The 25,973-nt window shown below is 34.6% G+C and overlaps 1 protein-coding gene across 1 annotated transcript in view; it reads left to right on the top strand.

Moving 5' to 3' along the window:
• The window catches only part of LOC306867479 (fibrillin-2-like), a gene marked incomplete at its 5' end in the record, with an annotated part of 79,373 nt that overhangs the window by 46,224 nt on the left and 7,176 nt on the right, over positions 1 to 25,973 (top strand). The window contains 28 exons of the mRNA XM_079413147.1: positions 929 to 1,054; positions 1,141 to 1,263; positions 2,105 to 2,227; positions 2,310 to 2,471; positions 3,322 to 3,390; positions 3,482 to 3,607; positions 4,565 to 4,690; positions 4,765 to 4,914; positions 6,129 to 6,200; positions 6,286 to 6,411; positions 6,486 to 6,611; positions 7,660 to 7,785; positions 7,864 to 7,980; positions 8,826 to 8,954; positions 10,004 to 10,123; positions 10,202 to 10,327; positions 11,624 to 11,776; positions 17,761 to 17,823; positions 17,907 to 18,032; positions 18,282 to 18,401; positions 19,460 to 19,582; positions 19,670 to 19,801; positions 21,205 to 21,330; positions 21,892 to 22,098; positions 23,257 to 23,382; positions 23,488 to 23,610; positions 23,732 to 23,848; positions 23,954 to 24,082. Coding sequence (XP_079269273.1) covers positions 929 to 1,054; positions 1,141 to 1,263; positions 2,105 to 2,227; positions 2,310 to 2,471; positions 3,322 to 3,390; positions 3,482 to 3,607; positions 4,565 to 4,690; positions 4,765 to 4,914; positions 6,129 to 6,200; positions 6,286 to 6,411; positions 6,486 to 6,611; positions 7,660 to 7,785; positions 7,864 to 7,980; positions 8,826 to 8,954; positions 10,004 to 10,123; positions 10,202 to 10,327; positions 11,624 to 11,776; positions 17,761 to 17,823; positions 17,907 to 18,032; positions 18,282 to 18,401; positions 19,460 to 19,582; positions 19,670 to 19,801; positions 21,205 to 21,330; positions 21,892 to 22,098; positions 23,257 to 23,382; positions 23,488 to 23,610; positions 23,732 to 23,848; positions 23,954 to 24,082 — 3,492 coding nt within the window. The remainder of the gene's footprint in view (positions 1 to 928; positions 1,055 to 1,140; positions 1,264 to 2,104; positions 2,228 to 2,309; positions 2,472 to 3,321; positions 3,391 to 3,481; positions 3,608 to 4,564; positions 4,691 to 4,764; positions 4,915 to 6,128; positions 6,201 to 6,285; positions 6,412 to 6,485; positions 6,612 to 7,659; positions 7,786 to 7,863; positions 7,981 to 8,825; positions 8,955 to 10,003; positions 10,124 to 10,201; positions 10,328 to 11,623; positions 11,777 to 17,760; positions 17,824 to 17,906; positions 18,033 to 18,281; positions 18,402 to 19,459; positions 19,583 to 19,669; positions 19,802 to 21,204; positions 21,331 to 21,891; positions 22,099 to 23,256; positions 23,383 to 23,487; positions 23,611 to 23,731; positions 23,849 to 23,953; positions 24,083 to 25,973) is intronic.

The following is a 25,973-nucleotide window of genomic DNA, read 5'->3' as shown; positions in this document are numbered from 1 at the left end:
ACTTTAGCACCTGCCCACAGTACCAAAACCACTTCCAAGCGCTTTGCTGACCATGATATTACTGTGCTTGATTGGCCAGCCAACATGCCTGACCTCAACCCCATCTGGAATCTATGGTGTATTTTCAAGAGAAAGATGAGAAACAGTCGATCCAACAATCCAGACGAGCTGAAGGCTCAATAGTGCCTCAGCAGAGCCGATCGCTGATCGCAGGCTGATTGCTTCCATGCCACACTTCACTGATGCTGAAATTTAGGAGCTAAAGGAGCCCCGACCAAGTACTGAGTGCATAAATGAACATACTTTAAACAACTTGAACTTTTGCAAATCCTTTTTGTGATTGATCTTAGGAAATATTCTAATTTTGAGATACTGGATTTTGACTTTCATGAGCTGTAAACTCTAATCATCAAAATAAATAAAAACAAAAAACCTTTTTGAAATGTCTTACTTTACATGTAATGAATCTAAAATATATATGAAAGTTTCACTTTTCGAAATAAGTTAAAAAAAAGCAGTTTTTCACGATATTCAATTTTTTTTAGATGTTTACATTATTACAGAAACGTAATTAATATATACATAATACATAATTTTATGTTTAGTAACAAAATTATAACTTAATGAATTAACTTATTTGTTTGTATAATTTCCTTTTAATTTAATTCTAAAAAGAATAATTTACTTTTGATTATTGTTAATTTAATAATTAGTTTCTATTTTTTCTATTTTTCTATTTTCTTTGTATGTATGTGTATGTATATATATATATATATATATATATATATATATATATATATATATTTATTTATTTATTTATCTTATTTGCTGCAATCTCTGGTTTTAAGTTTGTTTGTCCAGCATTTTTTCTGCTATAAAACTGGACATAAATGGCAGGATTGTTGGTGGTTTGTGTATTTCTCTGCAGACATGGACGAGTGTGCTGATAACGTGAATCTGTGTGAGAACGGTCAGTGTCTGAACGCGCCGGGAGGATATCGCTGCGAGTGTGAGATGGGCTTCACGCCGACTGAAGACAGCAAGGCCTGCCAGGGTAAACACACACACATACACACACACACACTCTCTTACAGTAACACACACTCACTCGATCCGCTGTGTATGTGTGTCGTCCGGCAGACATCGACGAGTGTAACTTCCAGAACATCTGCGTGTTCGGATCGTGTCAGAACCTGCCGGGAATGTTTCGCTGCATCTGCGACTACGGCTACGAGCTGGACCGCAGCGGAGGAAACTGCACAGGTGAGACACACACACCCTTCATTTTAATTAATTTCACATTGATTGAATTTTCTTGTTTGGTAACAATTTATTTAATTAACAATTTATTTGTTGATGTGATTTACTATTTAATTACATAATAATAATAAACTTTTGATTAAATAATTGTATATTAATATCTAAATTATTTATAATACATTTATTTGTTTTTGTGTTTTACTTTTGGTGAAATAATAAAAAAAAATGAAATTATGGAACTTTTAATTTGACAAACTTTTAATTAATTTTACATTATTTTGTATTGTATACATGCAAATGTTAATTTCAGCAAACATCTACAAAAATACCTAAATTTTTTGCATCATGGACCATTTATTTTATTTCTAAGATTTATTTAATTTTATTTGTTTGTTTAATTTTACTTTAAATAAAATAAATAAATGGCACAAATTTGAATGAATCAATTTTACATTTAATTTGAATGTTTAGTAACATTTTAATGAACTATTTTATTTGTGTAATTTAATTAATTTTAATGAAATAATTTTCTATTACATTTATGTCAGTATTTTAATTTATAATAATACTGTAAAATAATTTAATCATTTAATTGAATAATTGCACATTTATCGAATTTTAATGTTTAGCAACATTCATTTTATCTTTTTTTTATTATTATTATTTAGTTGCGTAATTTACTTTTAAAAAAGTAATAAACCGAATTAAGTATTTAACCTACATTTAAAGAAATTTTACAGTATTTAATTTTGATTAATTTTAATGAAGACATGCAGCTACATTAATCTCATCAGGACCGTGCATTGTTTCTCACTTTCGTCTCTCATCCGTCTCTCTTTGGCAGACATTAACGAGTGTTTCGACCCTGTGAACTGCATCAACGGCGTGTGCGTGAATCTGCCCGGCAGCTACCTGTGCAACTGTCCGCCGGACTTCGAGCTCAACCCGTCGGGCGTGGGCTGCGTGGGTACGGAGCCGTCCCGCTTCAGTCTGCCACATTCATCGCCATCACTGTAAACATAACGTGGCTTGTCTCTGTTCTCTTTCAGACACGCGGGTGGGGAACTGCTTCCTGGACACGCTGGACCGCGGCGACGGAGGCATCTCCTGCAGCGCTGAGATCGGGGTGGGCGTGACCCGCGCCTCCTGCTGCTGCTCGCTGGGCGGAGCCTGGGGAAACCCCTGCGAACTCTGCCCGCCCATCAACTCCAGTACGAACCATACATCAATGGAAAGCTCATTCATACAGCTTTCAGATTAATAATTCGTTAATAATTTGTTACATTTATATAGCGCTTTTCTAGGCACTCAAATCGCTTTACATAGTAAGGGGGGTATCTCCTCGTCCACCACCAGATGATGTATAAACCTTAATTTAATCAATTTGACCCTTACGACTGATTTTGTGGTCCAGGGTCACAAATAGTTGAAATTAAATTAAATTAGTTTACGCAATATTAACTTATGTTTCACTTAAGCATATTTAAAAATAAGCAGCAGTGATCATTTGGATCATTTTCAAAATATTGATACAGAGCTATATCAATATTTACAGTTATACGTATAAAATAAATAAATTATTATAATTTTTTATTCCCTTTTATTGGAGTCTTACTTTAGATTCTTGAAGAGTGTAACAAAAATACAAGAAAGAGACCGATATATTGGCAAATATTTAGCTATTTTCCCATCAGCCGATACATTTTTATAATTTTTTTTTTATTGTATTTATTTTTATTGTCTTATTGTAGTTTATTGTAAAGTGTAACAAGACCGATATGTGTATTGGTAAATATTTAGCTATTTGCCCATCAGCCAATACCCGTGCTGTAGTAAAACCACCTAAAACTTGAATTCCCAGAGAATTTTTGTCTCATTTACTGTCATATAATAGTAATTTGTACCTATATATATCATCATTATAACAGCTGTCGCTCACTCTGCTCCCTAAATATCGGTTCAAGCATCAGTCAATTAAAAATATTTCGAAAACGCTACATACTCATTCTGCCATGAGCACAGACTGATTGTATTCATGATGAACTGTGTGTCTCCTCACAGCCGAGTACAAAACGCTGTGTCCCGGAGGAGAGGGTTTCCGGCCCAATCCCATCACCGTCATCCTGGAGGGTAAGAGTGGATCAACAGCACAACGCCTGCGGTCTGTGAGTCTAACGACGCCTACATTAATAATCTCTCTGTCTCTTTGTCCCGCGCGCAGACATCGACGAGTGCCAGGAGCTGCCCGGTCTGTGTCAGGGGGGCAACTGCGTCAACACCTTCGGCAGCTTCCAGTGCGAGTGTCCCGCCGGATACTACCTCAACGAGGAGACGCGCATCTGCGAAGGTCCGGTCGACAGAGTTTTTAGTCATTTTATTCAGCAATTTAAATTTACATTTAGTAATTGTTCAATTTTTAGCAAATTATTTGATTAATTGTTTATGCATTCATTTATTTGTTTAATTTACTTTTAAGTAAATATAATATTGAACTATTAATATAATAATTTACATTTAAATAAACAATTTAATATTTATATAAATGCATAATACATTTCAATAATTAATACATTAATCAAATTTACTTTTATTGATTTTTTAGGAATGTATTTTCAATTATATATTTTATTTCTGTTATTTAAATTAATTCACTTTTAATTAAATTTAGCTTTAATTTCAATTAAAATGTATACAATATTTATGTAAATATTCTACTAATTTAATTTAATTAAATGTACATTTATTTTATGAATTATTTGAATTCATAATTGTGTGATTTTAATCAAATAAAAGAACTTAATTTTATAATAAAGTTTAGTATTTTAATTTCAGTGTAGATTCATATTTGAATACTTTAATGTGGAATTTACTTTTAAGTGAATAACAATAATTACATTTGAATTAATTTCAATTAAATGTTTATTAAATTAACTTAATTACATTTATTGAATTTCGATTTTTATTAACCTTAATTTATTTTTATGAATGTATTTATTAGCAATTTATATTAATATTTCAATAATTTAATTTACTTTTATTTTTTTTTAAATTGCTGTCATTTTAAATAAAATCTTAAGTTTTATTTACAAATTTTAAGTAGTTTTATATTAAATTTATTTCATATTTTGTTGAATTTTTTATTATTTAATAATGAATAATTTTAACGTTTAGTAACTTAATTTTTATAATTGTAATAAAGACATGCAGATTTCTGCAAACATCTATAAAAGGAGCAACAAGACAGAAAGAGTCGGAGTCGATCGAGTGTTTGAATGCTCATATATTTTCTGATGGATTCTCTCAGATATTGACGAATGTACGGCCCACATCGGCATCTGCGGTCCGGGAACCTGCTACAACACACTGGGAAACTACACCTGTGTCTGTCCGCCCGAGTACATGCAGGTGAACGGAGGAAACAACTGCATGGGTAAGAGCCGCTCGCAGAGTGATTAGGACTGAATCACAGCTTCTGGAGCTCATCCGCGTCTTTCTGTTTCACAGATATGAGAAAGAGCGTGTGCTACCGCAACTTCAACGACACCTGCGAGAACGAGCTCTCCTTCAACATGACCAAGAAGATGTGCTGCTGCTCCTATAACGTGGGCAAAGCCTGGAACAGACCCTGCGAGGCCTGTCCCACGCCGGCCACTTGTGAGTGTGGGAGAACCATGTCTAAATACATAATGAGAATGGATGCGAGTGGCATTCAACAGAAGTCAAAATAATGGAGGAGAAATCTCTGAGAAAATACACAGACATTGCATTGCACAAAATAAAATAAATAAAACAAAATGCATTGCATAAAATAAAAAAATACATATTGAAAATAACTAATATAAATATAATTTAATTTAGTTGGGCCTTAGTTTCTGAGGATGTGGCATTCAAATTTAGGTGAATTTTCCATTGCATAAAATAAAATAGTATAAAATAAAATGCATTGCAATGCATAACATAAATAAGTATAGAAATATAAATAATTTAGGCAGTCATTAGGTGGGACTTGATGGAGCTTTGCATAAAATACAATTTAATAGTCTAAAGTAAAATGAGTTGCAATGCATAAAATAAAAAATATAAATAAATGTATATATGAAAATATAAAAAATATTATTATATAAAAATAAATATATAAATGTAAAATTAATTATTAATCAGTGAAATTATTTTAGCTGGGTCTTGGTTTCTGAAGGTGTGCATTAAAATTTAGGCTACGTTTGAATTAAATTAAATTAAATTAGGCCTTGGTGTGGCATTCAAATTCAGGCTCCATTTGCATGGAATTAAAAAACAAGTAATATAATAAAATAGGAAATGAATATATATATATATATATATATATATATATATATATATATATATATATATATATATTATTTGAAGGTGTGCATTAAAATTCAGGCTAATTTTGAATTAAATAAAAATATTACAATTTAATTTAATAAAAAATTTTAAGCAGTGAAATTATTTTAAGTGGGTCTTGGTCTCTGAAGATATGGCATTAAAATGCAGGCTATTTTAAATATATAAATAAAATAAATATATAAATAAATTATTTGGGTCTTTGTTTCTGAGGGTGTGGCATTCAAAGTCAAAATAAAATAGAATAAAATGCATTGCACATCACTGCATAAAATAAAATCAAAAACTATATCAAAATAAATATACAAATATGATAGCGAAATAACAACATAAACGTAGGAGCCTGAGAAAAATACTCAAGGCTTTTGCATCGGAGCTCTTCAAATATAAATGATTTAAGCGGTCATTATTTGAGTCTTGTTTTCCTGAGGCTGTGGCATTAAATTCAGTGTCCGCACAGATTATATTCTCCCTGATGTGTGTTTATTTTGTGTCTCCTGCAGCCGAGTACCAGCTGCTGTGTGGAAATCAGGCTCCCGGTTTCATCATCGACATTCACACCGGAAAACCCATTGGTGAGTCGCCCGAAACATCTCACTTCATCAACACAAGCTCTGCGTGAGCGTTTTCATACGAACAGCCCGTTTATATTCCCCTCAGATATAGACGAGTGTCGCGAGATCCCAGGAATCTGCGCGAACGGCGTCTGCATCAACCAGATCGGCAGTTTCCGCTGCGAGTGTCCCATGGGCTTCAGCTACAACAACATCCTGCTCATCTGCGAAGGTACCGACGCGCAACTGCCTCTGTACTGAAGATCGCTGTCGTATTTCTTGACTTACGCTGTCTGTTCGCCACAGATATGGACGAGTGCAACAGCGGCGACAATCTGTGCCAGCGAAACGCCAACTGCATCAACATCCCCGGCAGCTACCGCTGCGAGTGTTCGGCCGGATTCAAGCTGTCGCCCAGCGGAGCCTGCGTCGGTGAGTCCAGCTCCGGGTTTCACGGTTTAGCAAATTTACTAAATAAAATTAAATATATTCTTTTAATAAAATACAATTGATTTAACCAGTCATTAGATGGATTAGTTTTTGGCATTCAAATTCAGTCAGAATAAAACGAAACAAAACAAATAAAAATCATTCAAGTTGGCATTAATTGCACTCAATTCAAGCACAATTTTTTTTGGCGCAAAACCACTTGCACAACTTTAACAGGCACAATATGTGCTGGTATAATGTTATTGCTATTTATGCAAATGGGTAAAATGCACAAAATTCACAACCATCTGTGCTGTTTATATAATTAACATTGCTTTGGTTGTATTATTTTACAGGGATATTGATTAAATTTTCTAGTCATTGTGGCAGCAATAATTGAATCTAAAAAATTTTTTTTTATTTTATTTTATTTAAATGCAGACTGAATTTGAAAGCCACACCTTAACAGACCAGCTCACCTAATGACTGCTTAATTATTCTTATAATTTTTTTATAACATTTTTTATTTTGACTTTGTATTTTCCGCAATATTTTACTGTATTTTGATAGGTTTTTTTTTTTTTTGTAATTAGACCCTGCATTTGAACGCCATATCTTCAGAAAGCAACCCATCTAACGTCTGCTTAAATTATTATTTATTAATTTATTTTTTATATATATTTTATGACCGATAAAATACTTTTTATATTTCATTATGGTTTAATTTTTTAATTTTTTGCAAATAGACACTGAATTTAAATGCCACAACTTCAAAAACTAACCCATCTAATGACCTCTAATAAATATATATATATTTTTTTATGCAAATGAGGTTTGAATGACACACCTTCAAAAACTAACCCAACTAATGCTAGCTAATTTTTTAATGTTACATTATTTTTGATTTAATGACTACTTAAATGATTTTTTAATTTTATTTAATGATTGCTTAAATCATTTATTTATTTATTTTTCGTTTTTATGTGTTCATAAAGTGTCATTTCTGGCTGATCTTGTGGCTTTATTGTGATGTTGTGGCGTGTTTTGTCAGACCGTAACGAGTGTCAGGAGATCCCGAACGTCTGCAGTCACGGCGAGTGCATCGACACTCAGGGCAGCTTCCGCTGTCTGTGCCACAACGGCTTCAAGACCACGCCGGACCAGACCATGTGCATGGGTGAGTGTCCGCGGCAGTCTTCAGATGTCTGCTGCTCTGAATCGCGTCTGAGTGGCTGAATCTCACTGTCTCTGGCAGATATCGACGAGTGCGAGCGGCAGCCGTGTGGAAACGGCACCTGTAAAAACACCGTGGGCTCCTACAACTGCCTGTGCTTCCCCGGCTTCGAGCTCACGCACAACAACGACTGCATGGGTGAGAAAACAACTGCTACAGCTTCTGGACGCTTAATAATGTGACCATAATGTGACCGGAAGCCTGTTAGAGTTTATATGTGTCTATAAGGAATATGATTACGTATTATTTTTATCAGTATGAAACTTTACAATTTTAAAATTGATTTTAAATGTTTTAGAATGTGATTTGAACCATTTAAACTCTTGAAATACATAATTAACCATTTAATATCGCAAAGAAATGTGCAAATTATCAGCATTAAAGACTAAAATGTTTCAATTTGATCAAAATGAAACTACGATTTAAAGTATTTGAAACTTTTTATAATGTGACTTTAACCATTTCAACTCTTTAAATACATAATTAACTATTTAATATTGTAAATAAATTAGCATATTGTCAACAGGAAAGACTAAAATGTTTTGTTTTTAATCAAAATACAATTAAATTTTTTATCTTAATATTTTAAACTTTTTATATTTTGACTTCAACCATTTAAACACTTATATAATTAACTATTTAATACTGTACAGATTTTTTTTTTTTTTATGTGCGTGTTTTAAATTTTTACAGAAAATATAGAAAAGTCCAAAATGTTGGGTCTTCAAACATTTTGAAATAAAATATTATGCTAAATATACAGTATGAGCTCAAATGTGCATGCAAAGATAATGCACTCATTTTGTAATCATATTTTGGACATTTTATGAACACTGCGAAATGACACAGAAATTCACGATACTGATCATTATTTGTTACTGACTCTGTGGGTATTAATGTCAAACTATGTGTATGATATCCTAATGAAAGCAGAGGTGGTTTCTGATGAGGAGTGACTGTGAAGGGTTAACTGTGTTGTTCAGATATCGACGAGTGCAGCGTTCACGCCAGTCAGGTGTGCAGGAACGGCCAGTGCATCAACAGCATGGGCTCCTTCAGGTGTCTGTGTCTGGACGGATATAACCTGACACCGGACGGCAAGAACTGCGTCGGTGAGACTCTTATCAACCTCTTTATCGATCCAGTAGTTCATGAAACACCTCAACATCCATACCATTAATCAGGAAACTGCAGGCCTCCAGGGAAACGCATCTCGTGTTTGTAACCCATGGACCAAATAAGCAAAATAACATCGCTTTTTTAATATAAAATACAGTTTGACAAAATAAGCGTACATAAAATACGTACATAAAATTACATAAAATATTTATAAATAAGATGTATGCATATTTTATCATCGTCTCATATTACTAATTTAAAATAATATATATTACATTGTCATTAATTCATATTTTATCTAGATAAAGTATGGCATTTTAGTAGTTTTACCTACTGTAAATTTATGAATAAAATATATTATTAATTTCTTTAAATATTGGTATTGTACAGTTGAATTAGATGAAATATGGCGATTCGTTAATTGTATTTAGTGAGAATGTTTTACATAAAAATATTTATAAATAATATATTTTAAATATTTTATTATATATATATATATATATATATATATATATATATATATATATATATAAAACTCATATTTAATACATTTTATGTAATGTTTTATATAATATTTTGCCATTAATACGTTTTTTTTAGACAATGCAGGGTGTTTTATTAGATGTACCTAGTGAACATTTATAAATAAAAAAAATATTTATAAATTACCTTTAAATATTGATATTTTGCAATTGAATTAGAATACAGGGTGTTTTAATTTTATTAATTTATATCTATTATCTTTTATTATATATGTTATTTTTCAGACATATTTTATATAATGTATAAACATATTTAACCACTATTTTGAAATAAATTTGTGCCAAACAGTGTTTAGATTATGTATAATTAAAAACACTTCACCCTGTTATCAAAGCTGCTGTTTTTAGTAATCGAAAGACTTTTTCAGACTGTTCTCTTTGCTGTAGTTTAGTTGCTCTGATCATCATGTATTGTGTTGTGCAGGACTGTTATGTAATAGTGTGTGTGTGTGTGTGTGTGTGCGTGTGTGTGCGTGTGTGTGTGTGTGTGTGTGTGTCAGATATTAACGAGTGCGTGACGCTGCCGGGCGCCTGTCAGCCGGGAACCTGTCAGAATCTGGACGGCTCGTTCCGCTGCATCTGTCCGCCCGGATACGAGGTGCAGAACGACAAGTGTGTGGGTAAGAGCTTCACATTTACACACGCGCACACACACACACACGCCTGTGACCCCCGCTGACCCGTCCCATCCCGTACAGATATCAACGAGTGCAACGTGGAGCCCAACATCTGTCAGTTCGGCACGTGTAAAAACACGCCGGGCAGCTTCCAGTGCCTCTGTCAGCCCGGGTTTGTGCTGTCCGACAACGGCCGCCGCTGCTTCGGTGAGGAACACGCATTTCATCATATCAGTCTGCTTTTAGAAGCATTATTTTATTATGTTGCTGTTTGTAACTATTATTTTTATTTGTATTATTTTAAGTGCCCTACCTTATTAAATAGATCTGTGCGCAACATTCGAATGAATCCGTTAAATAAATCACTCTAGTGTAGTTGTGTGAATTTATAAATAAAATATAAATGTTCTTAGTTCACTAAATATTGATATTTTGCAATTGTGAAATTGTTTTTTACATAAATCATTTAAAAAAATTAAAAAAGTTATAAAATGTAGTTAATTTTAATTAATAGCATTTAATACAATCTGTTTCATATAATAAATTCAGTTTTATGTTACAATTTATAACTTATAATTTATAAAAATAATGTCATTAATTTAATAAAGTCATGTTTAATTAGTTGTACTTAGTATATATTTTTAAATAAACTATGAATGTTTCATAAATACGTTTGTTAAAATATTTATATTTTGCCATTGAATTAGAGTAAGATGTATTTAACATGACTTTTTTTACATAAAATATTTATCAAATTAAAATTTAATACATTTTTAAAGTTTTATTTAATTAATTAATCATTTTCAATTTCATATTTTAATTTTGATAATTTAATTTAATTACAAAATTAATAATGTAATACCAATGGTCTGATGTAATTAATAAATCGTTCTATGTTGTATACGATTTTTCATAGCTCAATTTAACAATTTTAAAAATAGTTTTATATCATTAATAACTAATTGTACATTTTATAAGAATTTTGTCATTTTTATGACATTGTCATTTAATGAGAAAATTAATAAAGTGTTTTGTATAATTGAGATTTTAACATTTTATTATGTCAAACTGAAATATATGTATGAATATTTTAAACAGTTTATTTATAATAGAATACTACTGTATCTATAATGTTTTATATAATATGTTGCCATTAATAAATATTTTATTTACATAAAGTAGGGTGATTTATTACTTGTACTTCGTGTAAATTTAAAAATGAAGTATTAATATTCATATGTTTAAACACTGATGTTTTGCAATTGCATTAGATAATATCGGGTGTTTTATTAGTTGTATTTAGCATAAATTTATGCATTACGTAAAATATTTATAAAAAATATAAAATGATCGTATTTAAATTCTTTTTTATACACTATGTTGTCATTTATAATGATTATTTTATGTATATAAAGTAGTAGAAATAAAATGAAGTAAGGTATATTACTGTATTTAGCAGCTCTGTGTTGAGTATTTCCATGTATTTTCCTCACATGTCATCAGATACGCGCGAGAGCTTCTGTTTCACGCGTTTTGAAGCGGGCAAATGCTCCGTCCCCAAGCCGCTCAACACCACCAAAGCCAAGTGCTGCTGCAGCCTGCTGCCGGGCGAGGGATGGGGCGACCCCTGCGAACTGTGCCCGCGCGAGACCGAGGGTACAACACACACAAACCCCTCCTGCCTTTGACGACACACTGTGCATATATAGAGCACCACAGATGATGATTTATGTCCGATAGAAGGAAATTACACTCATTTCCTCCTCATAATATATTTACAACAAAAAAATATATTTCTAATGAGTTAAATGAGTAAATGTTAAAGGCATAGTTCACCCAAAAATGAAAATTCTGTCATTAATTACTCACCCTGGTGTCGTTCCATACCCGTAAGACCTCCGCTCATCTTCAGAACACAAATTAAGATATTTTTGATGAAATCCGAGAGCTTTCTGGCTAAGGCTGTGCGATTAATCGAAATCAAATCGCAATCGATTTGCTAAATTGCAAAGCCTGCGATGTGGACGCGATATAACTCTGTTCCAGAGCATTTGCATGACTGCCAGCCTTGAGTGGCGGTCTTACTAGCCAATAGAGTGAGCGCACCTCCGTTCTCCCCGATCAGCACTGCTCCAGCCAACTGCGTAAACACCCACCATTTAAAAAGGGTCAGATTGATAGTTAGGCAAATTAAAACTAAATGTAACTTCATGCGTCACAACGCATATCAAGAGCTCCCTTATCGGTTCTGCTTTCAGTACTGGAGAATAAAAAAATACATTTTTAGATGTTTTTATTAGTAGGCTACATGAACGTTATCTTACACATTTTATTTCCAAACAGAATAATTAATTCATAAATCAGCCCGTGTAACATGTCATACTTTAATAACTGACTAAAGAAATACAGTTCTTTATTTATAAAAACTAAACAAATCTTTCCTGTGAAATTCAATAATTCTGTAAATGTAGTAATACCATTATAATCTTCCCTGCAGAAAAAACAACAACTGTAGAACCCCTCCCAAAACACAATAGAAAATGTAATGTATTTAAGGGTTATGATGGGAATTGTATTGGTTTTAATGTAAACTATAATGGTGTCTGCTGGTGTTTGATGAAGTGGGATGTAATCTAGCAGATGGCAACTAATAGAACAACAGTAATTCCGATTGGAATAATGCCCAAAACAAAAAGGAATTCTGTAATGGTTTTTATGGAAACTATAAGAATTTCTGTTGGGTTTTTTTTTTTTTTTGGTTTTTTTCCAGCAGGGTAACGATACTCATACTGTGCTGCACATTAGTGGCAATATTGAGCTGAAGCTTGACTTTGCAAATTTAAAATCGCAATATCTGTCAAAAAATTTGCAATTAGATATTTTCCCCAAATCGCACATCCCTATTTCTGGCCCTCCATAAACAGCAACGATCCTAACACGATCAAGGCTCAGAAACGTAGCAAGAACATCATTAAAGATGAACGGTCTTACTGGTTTGGAACGACATGAGGGTGAGCAATTAATGACTGAATTTTAATTTTTGGGTGAACTATGCCTTTAAATTAGTAAATTAGTAATGTATAAGTAAGTATATGTTATCTGTATTAGCAAAAACAGTATAATCTGTAGTTAATTATTTCATGTTTTTTAGGGATCTGAACATTTTCGCATTTATATATATATATATATATATATATATATATATATATATATATATATATATATATAAACATATTCTTGGTCAGTTTGACATTAGACATGTATGTAAAGAATAAAACATTCTAAATTTTATATATTAATAAAAAAAAGGAATTTTAAGTTTTAGTGACATTTAATTTAAAAATATTTACAAAATATCCGTTTTATATAAATGTGTGTTTGTCATTCTAAATTTAATAAGAAATATTTATTAAGTTTGAAATGTTATATAAAAAAATTGTAGTTTTAATTTTGATTTAATTTAACAATTTAATGTTTTGTGTAATTAATAAATCATTCCAAATTGTATTTAAAAAAATGTATATTAATTGATCACGTACCAAAACATTAATAATTAAATACAATTCTAAATTTTATATGCATTTTAATAATTTTGACTTTGAAAAATGGAATGTAATAAAAACTGTTTTATATAATTATTATATCATTCCAGATTTTAGATGCAGTTTAGCCATTTTAATTTTGATTTAATTTAAATTTTTAATTTTGATCATTTCATTAAACAAAAAAGTTATTTAATAAATTGTTTCATATAATTAATAAATCATTCATCATGTTGTGTAGTAATATTAATTTTGACAATTTAACAAAAAAAATTATAATTTTATAAAAAGGGTTTATATAATCAATAATTGAAATTGTATATATATTTTAGTCATTTTAATTTTGATCACTTAACAAAAAATGCAATCATGTAATGAAAATAATTTTATAAAATTAAATCATTTCTAAATTCATTTGAATTACAATTGTTTAATTTTAAAAATATATTTTTGTATTTTATATATTTTATATTGTAAAATTTTAATATGTCAAACTTTAATAACTGCACTTAACAATTACTTTAAGAAATGCACTTATTAGAGAAATCAGACCCTTCATTTGTCTGTATGTTTTAAATCAAAATCAAATCAAATCACTTTTATTGTCACATCACCACAGCACGTGTGCCTTCGTGAGTGAAATTCTTGAGAGCGTGCTCCAGACACTGCAGAAACAATTTACATATAGACAATTTACATATAAACAATTTACATATAGACATTACCATACATACGTACAGACTTATACAGATGACAATGTGTAATATACACATACATATACTCAGTACACATAGTGTACTATTAGACAGACATACAGTTACCGATACACATTATACACAGTATGTAGTACACATTCTACGTTATATACACACAGTAATATGCGAAGATGCAGCAGATTATATATAAACCGGGTGTGCAAATGTCATGGATGTGCATTGGATGGTATCCAGTGCTGGCAAAAAGATTGTTGTATTAGTGCAGTAGTGTACTGGTAGTCCAGTTTGAACTGTATTGGAATTAAAGTGCAGTGCGTGGTATATTGTAAAGTGGGAGTGTGCTGTAGGGTGTATTAGTTTTTACTGTTCATTAGCCTGATAGCCTGAGGAAAAAAGCTATCCCTCAGTCGGCTAGTGCGGGATCGGATGCTGCGGAGACGTCTTCCTGAGGGCAGCAGAGAGAGCAGTCTGTGGGACGGGTGGCTGGAGTCATTGATGATCCTCCGGGCTTTCTTTATACACCGCCTGGTGTAGATGTCCTGGAGGGAGGGAAGCTCACCTCCAACAATGTGACGGGCAGTTCGCACGACCCTTTGCAGAGCTTTGCGGTTGCCAGCAGTGCTGTTTCCAAACCAGGCGGTGATGCAGCCTGTCAGGATGCTCTCCACAGTGCAGGTGTAGAATGATCTGAGGATGCTGGGGCTCATTCCAAACTTCCTCAGCCGTCTCAGGAAGAAGAGGCGTTGGTGTGTCTTCTTCAGCACTGCATCTGTATGAGCGGACCATGTGAGATCCTCAGTGATGTGAACACCGAGGAATTTGAAGCTGTTTACTCGCTCCACAGGTGTCATGTCGATGGTGATGGGTGTGTGTTCTCTGCTGTGTTCTCTGCTCTGTCTCCTGAAATCCACCACCAGCTCCTTGGTCTTGTCGATGTTGAGTGAGAGGTGGTTCTCTTGACACCACTTAGTCAGGGTTCTCACCTCCTCTCTGTAGGCCGTCTCATCGTTGTCAGTGATCAGGCCTATCACCGTTGTGTCGTCAGCAAATTTGACGATGACGTTGGAGCTGTGTGTTGCTGTACAGTCATGTGTGTACAGGGAGTACAGGAGTGGGCTGAGGACGCAGCCCTGAGGAGCACCAGTGTTGAGGGTCAGCGGGGATGAAGTGTTGTTGCCCATTCTGACCACCTGACATCTGCCTGTCAGGAAGTCCAGGATCCAGCTGCACAGAGATCCGTTTAGTCCCAGAGTCTGGAGCTTCTCAACCAGTGTGGCAGGCACTATGGTATTGAATGCTGAGCTGTAGTCCACAAACAGCATTCTCACATAGGTGTTCTTATTTTCCAGGTGGGAGAGAGCAGTGTGCAGGGTGAAGGCAATAGCGTCGTCTGTGGAACGGTTTCTGCGATATGCGAATTGTAGGGGATCCAGTGAGTCAGGCAGCACAGAGCAGATGTAGTCTCTGATGAGTTTCTCAAAGCATTTGCTGAAGATGGGTGTCAGAGCAATGGGCCTCCAGTCATTCAAGCATGTGATTTTATTTTTCTTTGGTATGGGCACAATGGTGGATTTTTTGAAGCATGCGGGAACCACAGACAGAGAGAGGGAAAGGTTAAAAATGTCTGTGAAAACCCCGGCCAGTTGGAATGCGCATGCTCGGAGCACACGGCCTGGGATGCCATCGGGACCCACAGCCTTGCGGATGTTCACCCGTCGGAAGGATCGGGTTACATCTGCGACAGAAAAGGAAAGTGCGCTCGCCTCTTCTGCTACAGCCGCGGGAGCGCGCTCTGTGTGGGCGGTGTTGTGAGCCTCGAAACGAGCATAAAAGTGATTAAGTTCGTCCGGTACAGAGGCGGCAATGTTCACAGTAGCTGGTTTATTCCCTCTGAAATCTGTGATGTTATTGATACCCTGCCACATGCTTCTTGCGTTGTTGGTTTTGAATTGTTCTTCAACTTTGTTTTTATATTGTCGTTTGGCAGCTTTGATTGATTTCCTGAGATCATAACTGGCTTGTTTGTGATCGTCAGAGTTTCCGGATTTAAAGGCAGATGTCCGCGCTGACAAGGCTGCTCGAACATCGCTGTTAATCCACGGTTTTTGGTTGGGGTAGATGCGGATTGTTTTTGTCGGTACTACATCCTCTACACACTTCCTGATGAAACACGTTACAGTATCTGAGTACGCCTCTATGTCGTCATCAGACGCTGCCCGGAACATGTCCCAGTCCACGTGATCAAAACAGTCCTGTAGTATAGCGTCTGATTGGTCCGACCAGCATTGAATTGTCCTGAGGGCGGGTGCTTCTCGTTTCAGTTTCTGCCTATAAGCAGGCAGGAGCAGAACGGAAGAGTGGTCCGATTTGCCGAAAGGTGGGCGGGGGAGCGATTTGTAGGCGTCCCGGAATGGAGAGTAGCAGTGATCAAGTACACGATCACCACGCGTGTTGATGGTGATGTGTTGGAAGTATTTTGGAGCTATTGTTCTGAAGTTGGCTTTGTTGAAGTCCCCCGTAACAATAAACGCTGCATCTGGGTACGCGGTTTCCTGCTCACTTATATTCCCGTACAGTTCCTTGAGTGCCTGGTCTGTGTTGGCTTGAGGGGGAATGTAAACAGCTGTGATTATGATCGCTGTAAATTCCCTCGGTAGCCAGAATGGTCGACACAGAAGCATATGAAATTCCAGATCAGGGGAGCAGGAGGATTTAATAGAGTGTAGGTTCCGTTCATCACACCACGAGTTGTTGATAAATAAACAGACGCCCCCACCTCTGCTTTTCCCTGTGAGCTCTTTCGTTCTGTCCGAGCGGTGCACGGAGAACCCCGTAAGCTCGATGGCTGAGTCTGGAACCACTGCAGACATCCAGGTTTCTGTGAGGCAAATAATGCAGCAGTCCCTTGTTTCCCGTTGGTATGAGATGCGTGCCCGCAGTTCACAGAGTTTGTTGTCCAGTGACTGAACGTTAGCCAGCAAAATAGTTGGGAGAGGAGGTCGGAGGGGACGGCGTCTGAGTCTGACAAGGACGCCGGCTCTCTTCCCCCTTTTCCGGCGGCGTTTCCTCGGTCGCGATCGTGCGGCCCAGACAAAGGGCTCTGATGCGGTGTCTGTAAACAAGGCGCCGGCGTTCAGGAACTCAAAGTCCGGTTTGCGTTGCGCGACGAAGGAACCAATGTTCAAAAGCGTGTGTCTATCGTAGACAGTTATACTGACAACATCTAACACGTGAAACAACAAAATAACAAATAAAACATAAGAAGCATAAGAAAAACTGCAGAGTTTTCTTGGAGCTCGCAACACGGCTGCCATGCTCGGCGCCATCTTGGTACTAATGTTTTATAATATTAGAGTAATTTTGTGGTGTTTTTCTCCCGCAGCTGCGTTCCACACGTTGTGTCCGTACGGTCACGAGGCCGTCCCGCGACCCGAGGGACGTGAGGGTGAGAAAACCAGTTAAACTCTGTAAACTAAAGCACATTTCCTTCCCACAATACCCGTCCTAACGTCCCGTGTGCCTCCACAGACATGAACGAGTGTGTGGAGAACCCAGGCATCTGCGGGAACGGCTTGTGCATCAACACGGATGGCTCGTTCCGCTGCGAGTGTCCCTTCGGGTACAACCTCGACTACACCGGCGTCAACTGTGTGGGTGAGTTCACCAGAAAACTACGCAAACTCACGTTCATCGAGACCGTTTCTGCTTCTGACTGGCTAAAAGTGTCCCAGTTAACCAGAATTCACTCTGTTCTCCCTCTTCTCGATCACTGCGGGAAGGTTGTGGGTTCAAATCCCTTAGTTTGTGACATAATAAAAGTGAAGTATCAAGCAAATAATGAACATGTTAGTTATGTGGGTTATTAACGGCATCTTTCTGATGGTCTGATCGTTGATTGGACAGATACGGACGAGTGCTCGATCGGAAACCCCTGTGGAAATGGCACATGCTCAAACGTTCCTGGTGGCTTTGAGTGTTCCTGTCAGGAGGGATTCGAACCCGGACCCATGATGACTTGTGAAGGTACAGACAGGAGATAAGCTACACTGTATTCCACAATATATGTGAATAATAAACAAATGATGACATTTTTACAGACATTTTATTAGATTTTTATATTAAAAATACTAATATATTTATTAATTTAATAAAGTGTTTTATTTAATTAAACTGTTCACAATTTTACAATAAAATTTAGCCAGTTTAATGTTGGCAATTTAATAAAAATATATTATTATATTATATTTTATTAAGATGTTTTCTATAACTTAGATTTCATAAATAAAATTTTATAAGAAATATATTTAGAGAATTTTTAGGAGAATTTTATCAAATTTAATTTTGATAATTGAAAATGTTTCATAATTAAGTTCTAAATTTTATTTAAAAAAGTAAGTCATTTTCATTTTGATTTTTTTAAACAAAATTATAATTTAATAAAGTGTTTATATAATTAATCAATTATAATTATAATAATTTTATAATAACTTTAGTTATTTTAATGAGTTTAATAAAAAGAATTATTTTATTTAATATATTTCATAAAAATATTGATTGATTTTATAAAAACATTAAAATAAAAAATATTAAAATCTAAATGATATGAAACATGTTTTATATGTATGTGTGTGTTTGTGTACATTGTTTTACTTTATTTATATAAAATACCAGATTTATTTACCCAAGAAGCATAATTGTAAAGATACACAATTTATAGTAGGGGTCAACCGATTATCGGCGCCGATATTAAGCGTTTTATGGTTATCGGTCATTTGCCTATAAAATTATTTATATAAAGTTTTATTAGAGCCCCTGTTATTCTTCATTTTGACCATTTTTATGCCAGATGGTTACATATCGGTTATCAGTCTACTAGATCTGTAATAATCGGTATGAGCCCTAAAAACACACATCGGTCAACCCCTAATTTATAGGGTTTTTTGCATTTTTGCATAAATGATGCTTGTTTTAAAGTGGTTTAGATGTTTCTACTGGAAAATAGAATATACTTTTTTTTTGCATTCATAAAGTGGTTGTTTTCTCTTACGATCTGTGTGTTCGTCTTTATTCTGTGTGTTCAGACATTAACGAGTGTGCGGTGAATCCGCTGCTCTGCGCTTTCCGTTGCGTCAACACCTTCGGCTCGTATGAGTGCATGTGTCCGACGGGATATGTGCTGCGTGACGACAACCGGATGTGCCGAGGTCCGTCTGACATCATTACACACACACACACACACACACGAATGCAGGCGATAATCGTTACTCCTCTCTATCTCTCTTTCTCTGCAGACCAGGACGAGTGCGCGGAGGGGCTGGACGACTGCGCCTCCAGAGGAATGGCCTGCAAAAACCAGATCGGCACCTTCATGTGCATCTGTCCACCTGGCATGACACGCCGACCCGACGGAGAGGGGTGCATGGGTGAGAAACCAGTGCAAGTGTGTGTGTGTGTGTGTGTGTGTGCGAGAGACTCGCTCAAGCTCTAAAGAGAGAACAACACCTGTATGTCATCATCAGAAAAATATACAGTAATTCCAGAGAACAGACTCATGATTTTCAACTGGTGGACGACAAAACTGGTGAAAATCAACAGAATATTGCAGAAACTAATAGTGACTAATAATTTTGCATAAGCAAAAACATTTTCTTCAGAAAATGTAAAAATATGGTTTGTTTTTATTGGCATAACACTGAATGTAGTAAATATTGTATTTCATCAAAATATATTTACTAGGGTAAATGTTTTGCATATGCATTTTTTAATATATTTATTTATTCATGACGATGATGATAATAATAATAATGCTTTAATATTTTAATTATTATAAAACAAAATACATTATATATAATTTGTTTAGTAATAATAATAACTTAATATTTTATGCAATAATAATATAAATTTGACTAATGTGACTGCAATAACTATTGTACTGTCAAAGTTTTACTAGGCTATTTTTAATAAAATTATTATTATACAAATGTTATTAAAACATGTAAAACATTTACCCTAGTAAAAAGTTTGACAAAATACAATAGTTAGTTACTACAGTCTCGTTACTCCAATTTATAATAATATTGCAGGAAATATGAATTTATTATTATATAAAAATGCCAAATTGATACAAAAAAATATATATACAATGTAATATTATAATATTGTATTTTTCTGTATAGTAATAATACTAATTCAATATTGTATGCAATATTAATATAAATTGGAGTGACTGAAGTAACTATTGTATTGTCAAATTATTTACTAGACTAAAAAAAAGTCATATATATATCATATAAAAAAGTAATTTATATAATAATAATAATGATAATTTAATGTTCCATAATATTCATGTAAATTGGAGTATTGAGAATGTAGTGACATAATTTTGTCCAATTATATTGTCTAGAATACATTTAACATGCATTTAAATAATAATAATAATAACAACAACATTTAAAATTGTATGCAAAATCAGCATAAAACAAATACATACAATATTTATATGCATTAATAATAATAATAATAATAAATCTTGTATTTTATGCAATATTAATATAAAAGCAAGCAAAATAAATAAGAAATATAATAAAAAGAATGATTTATATTTTATATAAATATATAATAATAGGCTAAATTTGTCCAATATTATGCCATTAAAATCTGTAAAATTCTATTTGATGTTACCTAAACCATTTTTTGTGTTGCATACTGGATATAATTTAAATTTACACAAGTAATTTAGTCACATTTATATAGCATGTGCTCATGGTGCTGTTGCCATCTGTCTTGTTGCATAAGTCGTCTCAAATCATCTCTCTCTCTCTGGCAGATCTGAACGAATGCCGCAGCAAGCCAGGGATCTGCAAGAACGGCCGCTGTGTCAACACCGTGGGCAGCTACCGCTGCGAATGTAACGAGGGTTTCGAGGCGAGCTCCACGGGTACTGAGTGCATCGGTAAGAGCCAGCAGCCAATCAGAACACAGCTGAAAGAGCCAGCAGCCAATCAGAACACGGCTGAAAAAGCCAGCGGTCAATCAGAACGCGGCTGAAAGAGCCAGCGGCCAATCAGAACGCGGCTGAAAGAGCCAGCAGCCAATCAGAACACGGCTGAAAAAGCCAGCGGTCAATCAGAACGTGGCTGAAAGAGCCAGCGGCCAATCAGAACACCGCTGAAAGAGTCAGCGACCAATCAGAACGCGGCTGATGACAGTCCTTAACATATCATTTTTATTCACTTATTTTGTATAATCTAGAGAGTTATAGTTATAGAGTTATAGAATAATTTTTGGTTGTATTTTGTTATTCTTTTTTCTCTCTTATATTTACCATCTAGTAAAGGGACTACCAATGAAAACTAGCCTTCGGGCTAATTTGAGTACATTTACATTCATGAATATTGATTAATGCACACTGTCCCTTTTTGTGAAATAAATAAATGGGGACACGTGTGCATGAAACCGAATTTCGGTTTTAAATTAGAATAATTGTGTCTAACTGGCCTGTTGCGTTTGTCAGATAACAGGAAGGGCTTCTGCTTCACGGAGGTCCTGCAGACGATGTGCCAGCAGTCGTCCACTAACAGAAACACGGTCACAAAGTCGGAGTGCTGCTGTAACGGCGGCCGCGGCTGGGGCTCGCTCTGTGAACTCTGTCCTCTGCCCGGCACCATCCAGTACAAGAGGATGTGTCCGCTCGGACCCGGATACACCACTGACGGCAGAGGTCAGGCATCTCAGATCTTCTGAATCATTGTGAAGAGATTTCATTGAGCGACAGCTATTACAATTTTTGTAATAAAATCAACAATAGCTTCTTTTAGACCAATGCAAATATGCACAAGCTCAACAGATATTTTATGTATATTTAAATATGTATACAATTATTTTGGATAATATATATTTTTTTAATACATTTATAAATGTATTTATTAAATATCAATTTAGAAAATTTGTTACTTTTCATATTTGTTTATAATTATGAATATTTACTTTAATGAATTTTTAAAATTGATATAATTTATTGTAATAAATTATTATACCTTTTGGACAAACGATCAAATATATAATATTTATTTATTTATTTATTTATTATTATTTTTTTTTATAATTTCTTCGTAATATATGATAAAGTGCTTGGGATATTTCAATATATTTGAAATATTTGTATATGTATATTCATGTTTTATTAATATTTCAAATGTATTTTTTAAATGCATTTCATTATTTATGTTAAATTTAAATATTGTGTGAATCTTTAAAAATATATATATAAATTCAGAAAATATATATTTTTAGATCTATAATTATGAATGTTTACATTCATGCTTTTTTGTCAGTTTTTATAGTGAATTATTTATCATTATAATAATAATTTGACAAATATATTGGATGTGGATATTTACCGGTAATGTACATGAGAAATATTTTAAATATATTTTAATATATTCATGTTTCTATTAATATTTCAAATAAGTTTAAGGAAAAATTTATTTATATGACATGCCAATATTTTAATGTATTTAATATATACATTTAGAAAATGTTATTTTATTTTTACATTTGTATTTATGAATGTTTATGAAAGTCGTATCATTTTACGAGTTATTTGTCAATATAATAATTTTGTTCAAATTATACAAAAAGCACAACCATTTATTTGTTTTGGATGTGGATATATATTTACCAGTAATGTACATGGGAATTATAAAAAAAAATTATACATTATATATATATATATATAATATTAATATTAGTACTGTTTTTTAATGACAAGTGCTTCAGATGTTTAGTTAGAAGTGCTTAATTGAAATTCAGGCATTTCTACATCTAAAATAAATACATATTTGGATTTTTTTGTACCACATCAACTGTGTTTTTGCAGACATCAACGAGTGTGAGGTGATGCCTAACCTGTGCAAGAACGGCCAGTGCATCAACAGCGTCGGCTCCTTCCGCTGCCATTGCAACGTGGGTTACACCAATGACTTCACTGGCACTTCCTGTGTCGGTACGTTACTTCTCCTCGCTCACCTTAACCCTTATTTAAGACAGTAAAGTGTGATACGGTTCTAAAAGCCTGTTTTTGATGCAATCCTTGCTGCTTTTCAATTAGATATGGACGAGTGCTCTCAGTCGCCCAAACCGTGTAACTTCCTGTGCAAAAACACCGAAGGCAGTTACCTGTGCTCGTGTCCCAGAGGATACATCCTACAGCCTGATGGGAAGACCTGCAAAGGTTAGCTCATAATTAATGCGTACATTTTTCCTTGCTGTGATCAAATCTGTTCGTAGCAACAACCCGTCCCAATGATCAAACCAATGTGTGCTAATATGAAAAACTGCTTATTTCATCCCAGATTTGGACGAGTGCTCAACCAAGCAACACAACTGTCAGTTCCTGTGCGTCAACACGATCGGTGGCTTCACCTGTAAATGCCCCTCAGGCTTCACGCAGCACCAGACGGCATGCATAGGTGAGTGATATGAACTCAAACCGCCCACTAACATGCCTAGCCCAGAGTCTAAATAATTGAGCGGGTCATTTAGAGCTAAAATTGCCTCCATGCTTCATCTCATAGACAACAACGAATGCAGCAATCAGCCGAACGTATGCGGCTCCCGCGGCTCCTGCCTCAACAGCCCTGGCAGCTTCAACTGCGAGTGTCAGAAGGGCTACTCTCTGGACACCACCGGACTCAACTGCGACGGTAGGTAGCACATTGAAATGTGTTTGAAATGCAGATATTGCTTGTTAGCTAATCGCTGGTATATGCTTTTGTTGAAGTCATCTGTTCACAAGTTTATTTACCCACAAATTTGTGGAAAAACTACATTACCCATGATGCTTTACGGAAAATTCCACCAAGCAGAGAGCTGTGGTGATCAAATTGCACTTACGTTGGACTTTAGTCCCGCCCACTGCCACAAAGCACCGTGAATTACGTAATCGATCGGCTCTCAAAATACTTAAATTACTTCAGTCAAAATTAGCACGTTAACGCAGGCAATTCATTTTTCTGGTTTAGAAATATTTAACGCAGGGGCGGAGCTAGGGTTGGCCTCCCCACTCACAACTGCTGCTTCTCTCTCTTTTTTCATGACAACAATTGCGTTTATTTAGATGTAGAATGTCTTTACGACCACATCAAACGGGAGACTTTTCAGATGCGCACTCCACTTCGCCTCAGCTTGAGGTGCGACACTGTAGCCTGTATCATTTCATTATCATATTAATTTGCGAATGTAACTACGAGCATGTGCCTCACATTTAGCAGCGGCAGCTCTTAAAGTAACAGCAGCCAAATAACCTAATAACCCAGCTGCTGTGATGTCTATTAATCAAAGAACAAAAAAAAAAGAGGAAATCAATAACTTTTGTAGCTTTAAGGATTCATCTAGAGTTAATTTAGAATTTAGTGTTTAATAACTTTATTTAATTTCTGTGTATTTCCTATCTGCTGAAGGGCACGGGTAAATATGACATTATAATGGGTTTATGTGAAGATTCACTTAATGCAAGTTCACTTAAATTAGTGTTTTTTTTTTTTTTGTCTAATAAATGTTAAAATTGATAGCTCTCAATTATACTATAAATGTTAAATGACAATAGTCAATGGTTAAATATTAAGGGGGAAAAAAATTCTTAGGCATCAGTAGTATATGTATCAGTGTCCTTCAGTCATAAAAAATGCCATTCCTAAAATACTCTGTTGTTTCTAGTTTAGTTTAAGTTTACTTTATTTATATAGCACATTTAAAACAGCCACGAAACTGACCAAAGTGCTCCACAAAAGATACAGCATCATAAAAGTAATTAAAACAAGCAAACAGATTAAAACAAAGAACCCGAATAAAACACTACCAGAAAAATTATAATAGGCAGGAATATAAACCTAATAAGCCAAGGAAAACAGATGGGTTTTTAAAACTCAGGGCCATTCGAATTTCCTCTGGCAGGTCATTCCAGAGACGAGGACCAATTACAGAGAAGGCACGGTCACCTCTACGTTTAAGTCTGGAATGTGGAATTAAAAGAAGATTCTGGTCACCAGATCTTAAGCTTCTTGAGGGGATATACTGATGCAACAGTTCAGATAGGTAGCCGGGTGCTTGATTGTGCAAAGATTTAAAAACAAATAGCACAACTGGAAGAATGGATCAACTGAAGACGGGCAATTTGGGCTTTAGAAATGCCACAGTATAACGAATTACAATAATCAAGGCGTGACGTGATAAAAGCATGCACCGCCATCTCCAAAGTCTTATCAGTAAGGTAATGTTTAATTTTTGCAAGTATACGGAGCTGACGAAAACTGGACCCAATTACTGTAGAAATTTGTTGAATTTTAATGAGTCATCCAAGATAACGCCCAGATTCCGTACCTACGGGGACCTAAAAGCCGATAGGGATCCCAAGTCAAAATTAAATGTGTTCTGAAGGGCCAAAATCAATTACTTCAGTTTTGTCCTTATTTAAGGATAAAAAAAAAAACATTCTACATTAATTTGAAGATTGAATGTGAAATTATTGCAATATAAAAGTATATTTAAAAACTTTAATATTAGGTGGGATTTATTGTGACTAATTTCAGAAAAAAA

Source organism: Barbus barbus, assembly GCF_936440315.1.
Source record: "Barbus barbus genome assembly, chromosome: 49".
In the NCBI taxonomy this organism is placed as follows: Eukaryota; Metazoa; Chordata; class Actinopteri; order Cypriniformes; family Cyprinidae; genus Barbus; species Barbus barbus.
Note: the sequence above shows the minus strand (reverse complement) of the source record. Positions and strands in the feature narration are given on the sequence as shown.